Source organism: Coffea eugenioides, chromosome 3 (genome assembly GCF_003713205.1).
Source record: "Coffea eugenioides isolate CCC68of chromosome 3, Ceug_1.0, whole genome shotgun sequence".
NCBI classification, from domain to species: Eukaryota; Viridiplantae; Streptophyta; class Magnoliopsida; order Gentianales; family Rubiaceae; genus Coffea; species Coffea eugenioides.
In genome coordinates, this window is record NC_040037.1 from 36,320,564 (window position 1) to 36,330,819 (window position 10,256).

Sequence of the window (10,256 nt, forward strand, 5' to 3'; positions counted from 1 at the left end):
ATTGAAGTTGTTTTCCTAATTTCCAACATTGAGGACAAGATTGACCCACAGGCCCTCCCAGGGGGGAAGCTTCATGGCGCTATTGATGTTTTTCCGTGAGTTCTATAAATGGAGTAATGTCGAGTTGTAAAGGTGCGAAAATACTTTCAAAAGGCATGGGAATAAACTGAAGTAGCGAGATCACGCCTTCACTTTTGCAGATGAGAAGATATATCAGAAGCAGAAGATTAGTTGGCTTTTGTCTTTGGTCCATATATACTTTTATTCTTAGCAACAGATTAGTTAGTTACTAGCTTATTTTTTGAGTTTATTAGTGATTTTAAATTATTAGAGAATTGGTTTATCTCAAGTTGCATTGCCATCTTTAAATGCATCAATTGCTTCTCCTTAGACCTACTGTCACCAGGCATGACACTGTTGTACCTTCTTGAATAAATTTTCTAATATAGGCTTTTCTTTCTCTTATTCATTTTTTTTCTACAAACATGACCAACACTTTTGGTGCTTAGTTGTTGGAAAAAGAAATTATTCCATTTGTGGAAGTTGTACAAGAGTGCTGCTTTTCTTTAATAGAAATTGGAATTTCTAAAAAATTTCTCTCCTCAAAGTGTCGCAGACAATACCAATAAAACTGAATTAATAATTTTCTTACCATCTTCTTACATTTGAGTAACTGATCAATATGTCTCACATGTCTCCTAGTAACTACTTGAATATTTTTTATCTCTAGTTTTGGCTCTTCTTCTTTAATACTATTGTGAGATCAGAGTGAGACATTCAAAATTGGGATGGAGGTGATATAGGTTGTAAATCCTATTTTAGGTTGTTTGACATTGTTATATTCTTAGTCCAGCTCAATTGTGTTGAGATAGAAATGATTTGAATTTTTTATAAAAAAAATGCTATAATAATATTTTGTGAGGGGGTGCATTTGAGATGCAAAGATGAATAGAAAATGTGCAGTGGTACTAAGGACAAAAATGTACTTAAAATGGCAATATTACGTTAAGTTTATGAACATTTTTCTCACCCCTCCCCCTTGATTTACTTAAAAATGGAAGTGCTAAAGACAAAAATATCATAAACATTCAAAATTTTAGAAAAATAGAATTGTAAAACAAAAAATATGTGTGGCAAAACGGTAAAAAAAAACACACACACACACACACGAAAACATAGATAAGCCAAAATAGAATTAAATTTTTTGTACAGTTAGCAATAAAAATTACCTAAAACCCAGCCAAACCTAAAAAAGAGAGAAACTAAGAAATAGAAAAATAAAATAAAAAGCTGCTGAGTACTAAAATTCTGAAAGCTTCCAGCCTCCAGGTAATTACCCGATTGTGATCATTGAACATTGGCCCATAAACCATAATTGGCATTGGCATCAACTTGTCCTCTCTGCACTGGACTATTTAAATTCCTCTCCAGGTGGTTTTCTTCTTGCTGAGTTAGCAAGTGAAAGAACACTGTAGTTGACTTCTAACAGAAAAGTTTCTCAATCACCTCCCGCCCTACCTAGGCGCTGGGCCAGGACAGAGAGAATTTGAGGTAAAGAAAAGTCGAACTTTCAAAACCAATTTAGGTTTCTATGTCTAAAATGTGGAGTTTCTGAGCTTTTCCTTGTCCTAATAATGTTGGTTTCCTTTATCTTTTGTTTGTAGAAGGAAAAAAAGACTTATCGTTTGGTGGATTCAAGAAGAAAGTGGCATTTCTCAAAATAATGGGTAATTCTTCTTATTCCTGATTCATCCACATATTTCGACTTATTTGATTTGTTCATCTGTTCCAAATTGGCCCGGCTGCTGAATATTTTTTGGGGTTAGTCCAATCTTCAGATGGTATTAATGCTGATTTCTTGCTCTATTGGCTGTTCTGTTATGGGAAGATATGCTTGCAACATATGTGATGTGGATAATGCAGAAAAACCTTAATAGATGTTTGGAAACTTAGTGTTACTAGTTCTGCAAGGTTGCTTTTTGTGGTTTTACTGTTGGCAGAATCGAACCTATCACTAAACATTGCCATCACTGAGTAAAAAAAAAAAAAACTACTGGAATTGTGAATTTTTACACTGGCCTTACTAAATTTCTGTTTCTCTCAAGTATAGCCTTTTCTATTATAAGTTCTTCTGGTGGTCAACTTTTTTTCACCTAGTTACTTTGTTTAATTCAACCATGAGTGTACTTCCAGCCTACTGTTAGAGACCCATGATTTAACTCTAATGACTCTTAATTAGCAAGAAATTAACACGTAACAGACTAAGAATATCAAAGTCAAATTTGTCCCTTGATGTAAGAACTTAAATTAATCCAGTTGGTGTAACCTGCTGAAAAGAAATTGTCTTGAGGCACGGATGATTGCTGGGATTGGATAGCAATCATCAGTCCCAATGCTAATTTGGTCCCTTTTGAAAGTGTGAACATAAGTTTGAGGCCATTTTGAATATGTATCTCAAGAACATTAGCTAAAAATGTTTTCAGAGTCTTTGTAGGCTCCACACGCAAAATGTTAAAAGATCTCAAGTAATATTCAGAGTTTTATGAGAAACAGGACACTGGCACTCCAAAATTGCTTCATACCAAGGCACTACTCAGGTTGGACAAAATTTTTTCTTCTGGCATTTTGTTTTCTATACATTATTTATCTTCTCTAGATTGATTAACTTGTTTGTTTATAAAAAGTGTATTCTAGTCAATAATCCATTAAAATCTAGAGATGAGGCAAGATATGGTCAAGGTTTGTCATGTTGCATTTCTTACAAAATCTGATGTGCAGTCAAGTTGTTGTTTTAGTCATCAATTTTGTTCGCGTACACTGGCTCTTGATAGTGATGCAGCAAGTTGTATGATTGTATGCCAAAATTAGTAAGAAGTACATCAATGCTGTACCTGCCCCCAGCCCCCAGCCCCCAAATTCCATGGAAGAACTCTCTAGTTTATCATTCTAAATAGTACCAATGGTTAATAATAGCTTGCTGAACTCTAATAGTTCTTATGCTTTACAACTAGATATCTACATTGCCAGTGGAACGGTTTTAGAGTTGTGAAATTTTCAGCCGATTTATAAATTTTAGATGCTCTAAGCTCATTTAGTCCAAATGTGAATTTATTATAGCGTGTTTGATACTTCGAAAGCTTGATGCATTTAATTTTCTCAACTTTAGCTCTAGCTCATTTTTATCTTTTATGCATTTGACTCAGTTTCTAGGACAATGCTGCCATCCCATTGATGACTGAAATTGAAGATCCAAAAAAATACGGATGGAGATTGTGTACTCGGACAAAAGTAGAGAAGACAAAAATCATCCTTCTCGTGATTCCAATTTGGATCACCTTGGTCATTTGTCGTGTCATTAGTTCTATAGGAAACACTTACTTTCTATGGCAAGCAAACCACATGAATTACAAGATTGGAAAACTACAGTGGCCTGATTCAGTCATTCTGGTGTTTTATGAAATGTCAAAGCCACGGATTAAGTTAATCTGTGCCGCCATTGGAAGCTACTTAAGGGGAGCACGCAAAGAGAAGCATGCTCTGTCAATTGGCATTGCACTTGCTACAATCTTCTCAATGTTATGCTACATAACTGCTACCAGAATCAAAACTCGAAGAATACGTGTGATCAGAAGTCATGGATTGCTAGATAAACCAGATGATAAGATCCCTTTAAGTGTGCTTGTGCTTCTTCCACGGTATTTCCTTCTAGCAGGTCTAGACTCGTTCTATGAAAACAATGTTACCCCTTTCTTGCTGATCAGAGTCCTTTGTTGATAAAACACCTTGTCTACCTCAATCCTGGATTATCCAGGCTAGGAACCATTTGTTGGTTCTAGACCAAAATAAATCATATAAGTAACAATAATTTCTCTAATAAAATTTAACAAATAAATTGACAAAAATTCATACCTCAATATTGCATTAAAAATGCAAATAATTGTACCATAAAAATGTTAATTTGGCATGGGTTGAGGGGCGGACCAAGTCGCTCTCTTTAAGACGATTCACGCCCCTACAGAGTATCCTCCGGTGTAGTAGGTCTCAGCACGTCGCCTCCAGAATACAACAACCCAACCTTTTGCACACTGTAGTCTACTCCAATCTACACCATTGGAGTAAGATTGAAACCTCACACTAACACTGTTCTTTACCCTATAAACTCTTATAGTAGTGGAAGAAAAATAGAAGGTAGTATAGAGATAGCAAAAGTATGTATTAAGTTTGGTTGATAGATGCCTTATTTATAGGCTAAGAAATTAGGAATATTAAAATACCAACATTAATAGGAATTAACACCTCATATTTCAGTTACAAATTGAAAAGTCTAGATTCATTGTATAACGGTAAAAAATTACTAAAAGAATTCATAAAACCTAATCATTACTTAAGTTACAAATGCAAGACATAAATCTCATAAGTTACACATTTAAATGTTTCAATTTGTAACTAAAAATTTATTTAAAGAATTTGTAATTTATTTAATTTGAATTCAAAATAAATATGTGATATTTTTATTAAAATATCCAACAATCCCCCACTTATTTTAATAAAAAATATAATATTCAAAACTTAACACTTAATAGGGCAAAGATTAAAATTCATGCATAATGAAGGTGACAATGCCTTTAAACCTTCACTTAGTGCTCAACAATTCCCATGCTAGAGTCAAAGTGGGCTTAGCCTTTAAACGATGACTACTTGAGGGCACGTGAAATCGTATCACACGCATGAACCTTTTAGTGTTCTAAAATAGGTTTCATCAACCAGCACATTGATGGCCCTGTGCTTTATCCTGGTTTTCATGAGTGCTCTAGAGAACCAGCCCAAATTCTCATAGGAAGCGGCCCTACTTCCACACTCATATAGGTGAGTCTATCAAGGATGCTCCTATGACTTAGACATCCCACCCATAAGGGCTATAGAACTCATTAAGGGAATAAAAATCTCAACCTCACTTTTTGTCATAGGATCACAAATGCACTTACATCATAGGGATAAGCAATATAATCAAAGTAGTGCATATTAAACAACCAAATCACTCTATGATTCGTTTGTCTCCAACCTAGTTCTTGGGATCTCGAGTCCCTAGGTGATTGTATCCTCATAGGTGATTTTTAACATATATTGGACTTTGTCTTATCCCCCTCGATGTGTATCATATCCTTGACTCAGGCTTGAGATTTATTTTTTCAACACAAATAAAATAACAAAGATATGATATTCTCGAATTTTTTCAAATAATCTCTTAGTGGTCCAAATACATGGAACCAATCTTCGATGAGAAAATTTCTCATCCATATATTTTTCCCAAATAGTGTAGGCGTATATTTACTCCTATGTAATTTTTAAATTTTTTTCCATGTCCAATAGTCTAGTGGTGCACTAGAAGCCATTCTCAAAAAACTCCATGGTTATTTTTGCTTTTGCAAAAATATCAAAAAATATTTCAAGTACCTTCACATTAGGTCATACTTTTCAGTGAATGCTAGTATCAAGCAAAGCCACATTAATTTCCATCATTTCTGTAATCTTCTCAGTGGCTGGTAATCTAGTAACCCGCCACTCTCATAATCCTCAATGAATTTTCTTTTGCAAGAAACTTCATAAGTAATTCAACTTTATCCAAATCATGCCTCACTTTTTAATCTACACAACTCAAATTAGAGATTAAGAAAATTCAAAAAATATAATAGTCAATGCACTAGCATGCTTTAATTTCAAAATTCAACCTACAAGTAATGCAAGCCTTATAATGAAAAATCTCAAGGGTTTCAAAATTCATAGCTACCAGCTTAGTCAACATCCACTGTCCGCGTTTCGATCCAAGCATAGTCTCACTATAGTCATGCTTGGAAAGGAAATTAAGTATTCCAATTTGCATTAAACAAAGACAACCACATGGCAGACAACATGAAATAATTTAATATAAATCCAAAAGTTGTTGGTTGCCTGCAAATTGATGGCCTTTGACTCGAATACATATTTTTCAATGTACAACATCACATTTTCAACTCAAAAGTTCATATTCACAATTTTAACACAATACAAGTCAAGAGAATAGAGTTGTTGAGAATTATATGGCTAATAACTTTATATTTCACAACTTCAAGCCACCAAAGCTATTATCCATGTATATAATTTTTCCTTGGTGACAATGTAATCTTTTCTTCATGTCTTATCAATACCGTTTATTGCTTGTGAAAATGCATACCTCAAGCTTGACTAAGATCATATGAATTCAAGACAAAACTAGAGAATTTTAAACCCCCACTATTTAAATATAACTTGAACCCTCAAAATTGCAGTTTTTTTTTTATACATCTTGATACCATTATTCTTAAAACAATAACTGGCCACGTGATACATGCATTTCATGGAGTATATATCTTTATCACCAAATTAATCATTTATATGCCAATGCCAAAATTTTCAATCGGAATAAATCCGTTAATATAAGAGACATTGAAAGTTCACTATGTAACATGACAAGCTTATGCGAAAATAGTTGCTTCATACAACATATATTAAAAACTCAAAAATGGCAAAAAATTATTGTATTTGTTCTACTAATATTCAAAGATATCATGCAAGTATCATGTTTCCCTTGAACAAACAAATACATGATATTCTGTTAATAATAGGTAACTTGGATTCAAAGGTATATATTGCAAATTATTTATAGGCGCTTACACAATATTGATTCTAGACTCTAAAGCACATATAACCAATGGATATTATCCTTTCTAATCTTAGTCTATAATTATGGACATTCACATAACATATCTTGTTTATTAAAGTTTGTGCGGATTATGTTAGACACCATGTAAGATTCTCATCGTTGGGATTATGTTAGTTTTATGATTAGATTATTTAGAAGCAAAACATGCAACGATAACCTTATCTTATGTGAAGAGACTAATTCATCTTAAAATTGTTGGTTCTAGACCAAAATAAATCATATAAGTAACAATAATTTCTCTAATAAAATTTAACAAATAAATTGGCAAAAATTCATTGATAGAGCGGTTATTTGGCACATTTTGCACTGTTATTTTGTCCTAATTTTGGCTACTTACTATGCTAAATATTGAGATTTTGCTCATATTTCATATTTGTATGAATTATAGGTGGATGGCGTTAAAAGTAATCTCTTGAGGCAAATTTCCAGAAGACCCTCCATCTCAGGGCGTGCTCACGCTAGAAAAGGTAGAGGTTGCCGAAAAGCCGGACCCGCGAATCTCTAGCAGTAGGACTAACTAATGAATTGGGTCCACGTGAGCCCGGAGCATAGGATTAAAGCCCCAAAAGAGGAAGCTTTGCTCCAGATGTCTCTTTCTTTTCTCCTGATGGCGCACTACAAAAAGGCAATTTTTACACACGGATTGGAGTTTTTTTCTTTTGGAGTTTCTTACTTGTTCACGAGACATTAGTTTGAGTTTTCTTTTCGGCCCTTGGTCAGACGTTGTAGATTTTTTCCTTCCTTTTTGACTTTTATGCTTTAGACTCTTTAGCTCTTGCTTCGGCTCTGTACAAATTCTCGTGGGTTTTGTGTTTGACCTTTCGGCTTCAGGACGAACATCAACGCAGAGACAAGGAAGACTTTTTCCTTTTTCTTTCTTCGGTATTTCATCGTTCCAAATTCTGTGATGTTTGTGCGGATGGAACTAATTAACCCACGTGTGATTGATGCGATAAGGAGCGGCTAGTTATCTTCTCTACCCAAAGGTTGACGCGAGGGCGCGGTCCATAACATCTGTGAGATCTAATCGAATCTTTATTATTTCTTTCAATTTGTTGCTATTCGTGCCTTTCCTGGATTAATTGTTCATGGATATTTTATTAATTGAATATCAACGGTCGGATATTTAATTCAATTTAATAGCCTACCGTCACGTTAATTAAATTGGATCCGTAATTGTTTGTTTAGTTGACAACTAGTGACAACCACCATAATTGGCTTTATGTTGGGGAAACGCAAGATCTAATTTAAATAAACCCTCTTAGCACGTTTATTGATTAGGGTTGGGTTCTTCTAGTTTTAATGCAACTGGATAACTAAATTCCTACGGTCGTACCTAGGGTTGTTTTCTGATTAGGGAAGCAGTCAATGGTCGTACCTTGGCTGTCGAAAAAGTAAGGAAGAATTGGTTGTCAGAACTTGTTGATAGCTATAACCAACCTCGTGATGAATGAATGAAATATCTTTGCATCGATGATCATTTGATTGGATCGTACCTGAGCAGTTGATCCTTTGGGTAGAATTTCATTAATTGCTATTTTTAGCAAATTGTACTTGTGAAGTTATCTTTTGAATTTTATTTATTTTATTTTATTTTCATTTTCATCCCATTGATCATCCCCCAATTTCATTCTATTGACTTGGAAAGAAACAACTTCCTACCCGTTCCCTGTGGGATCGACCCTACTTGCCATTGTATGCAAATTTAATATTTTTATAGACAATTCCGGTATATCAGATCAAGCAAACTTTTCGGGAACATGGTGAATTAAGTAACCCATTCCACACCTAGGGTCCCTACTCTAGTACTTGGATTTATTCTATAATTAATTGTGGTGATAATTAGAACTTTTTAGTATTTATTATTGCACAGGTTCGGCACCTGTCAATTTTTGGCGCCGTTGCTGGAGAGCGGTGTTTTGGTTAATTTTGTTTCTTTCTAAATTATTTTATTTGGATTTGTCTGACATTTTTCTAGTTTATACCTCGTTCTTCTCGTACAGATGAATTGATTTTTGATCCAGAGGTAGAAAAGACTGCACACCGAACTAGAAAAGAGACTAGGCAACTCAGAGAGGAGCAGTCTAGCGTAGCTTCTCAGGAACTAGATTCAGAAATCGAATCATCAGATTGAAGTGGTGATAGTTCAAGTGACCAAGGCCAAGAGGACATCCTTATGGCGAGTGCAATGACACTAAGGCAGTTGGCTGCTCCAGAATTGCCCCAGCAGCCCTTGTGCATCACATTTCCAACATTGGCTGAAAATACCTCATTCGAATTGAAATCAGCGCTAATTCACCTATTACCCACGTTTCATGGCCTCTCGGGTGAAGAACTCCATAAACACATCCAAGAGTTTGATGTGGTATGCTCCAGTATGAAGCCTTCAGGAATTACTGAGGAGCAGATCAAACTCAGGGCCTTCCCTTTTTCCTCAAGGATGCAGCGAAGGATTGGTTATACTACCTGCCCGCAGGTAGTATCACAACATGGGTCCAAGTTAAGAAGAAATTTTTGAAAAAATTCTTTCCTGCATCCCGGGCTGCAAGTCTAAGAAAAGAGATATGCAGCATTAAGCAGTATCCTGGAGAATCCTTATATGACTATTGGGAGAGGTTCAATAAGTTGTGCACTAGATGCCCACAGCATCAAATTAGTGAACAACTATTGATCCAATATTTCTACGAGGGACTCAAATCGTCCGACAGGAGTATCATTGATGTTGCAAGTGGGGGAGCATTAGCGAACAAGACACCAAGGGAAGCATGGCTACTCATTGAGTCAATGGCAGAGAATTCTCAACAGTTTGACTTCCGTGAGAGTAACCCTACCCGTAGGGTCAACGAGGTAGAGACGTCGTCCATTCAGCAGCAGATATCGGAGCTGACATTTTTTGTACGACAATTAGTTGTGGGAAACATGCATCAAGCAAAGGCCTGTGGAATTTGTACAAATGTGGGCCATCCCACTGACTCATGTCCTTTGTTGCAAGAGGATGGGGCTGAACAAGTGAACATGGCTGAGGCGTGCCCGCGCCTTATAGGCAGTACGACCCATACTCCAACACGTACAATCCGGGTTGGAGGAACCACCCTAACTTCAGCTATGGTAATAGGCCACAGAATTCATTCTTCAATCGTCCACTAGGATTTCAGCAACCATAACAACCAAAACCACAACCTTTATCATCTAACTCAGGAAGTTCCTTGGAGAAAATTGTCAAGAATTTGGTCACGACTACCACTCAGCTCCAACAGGAGACTAGAGCTCTTGTCGCGAACACTACGCAGTTCCAGCAGGACACCAGAGCAAGCATGAAAGACATGGAGACTCGAATGAGTCAAATGACAACTGCTATTAATCGCCTGGAGTCCCACGTTTATGAGAAACTGTCATCACAACCCGAGGCCAATCCCAGGAATGTAAGCGCCATGACACTAAGGAGTGGCAAAGAGGTGGAGGGACCTAAGTTGGTAAATTCGAAAAGCAAAAGTGAGGAGGAAAAAGAAAAGGGAAT

General features: G+C 35.9%; 1 protein-coding gene and 1 non-coding gene across 2 annotated transcripts in view; one reads left to right on the forward strand and one right to left on the reverse strand.

The window, feature by feature from the left end:
• LOC113766513 (putative disease resistance protein RGA3) overlaps positions 1-8,873 on the forward strand; it is a 21,977-nt gene extending 13,104 nt beyond the window's left edge. Inside the window, exons 4-5 of the mRNA XM_027310696.1 lie at positions 7,128-7,206; positions 8,743-8,873. Coding sequence (XP_027166497.1) covers positions 7,128-7,206; positions 8,743-8,873 — 210 coding nt within the window. The remainder of the gene's footprint in view (positions 1-7,127; positions 7,207-8,742) is intronic.
• Positions 8,874-9,286: 413 nt separating this feature from the next.
• Positions 9,287-9,393, reverse strand: LOC113767168. The gene has a single exon (XR_003467890.1). It is a non-coding gene; the product is annotated as a small nucleolar RNA R71 (small nucleolar RNA).
• Positions 9,394-10,256: the final 863 nt, after the last annotated feature.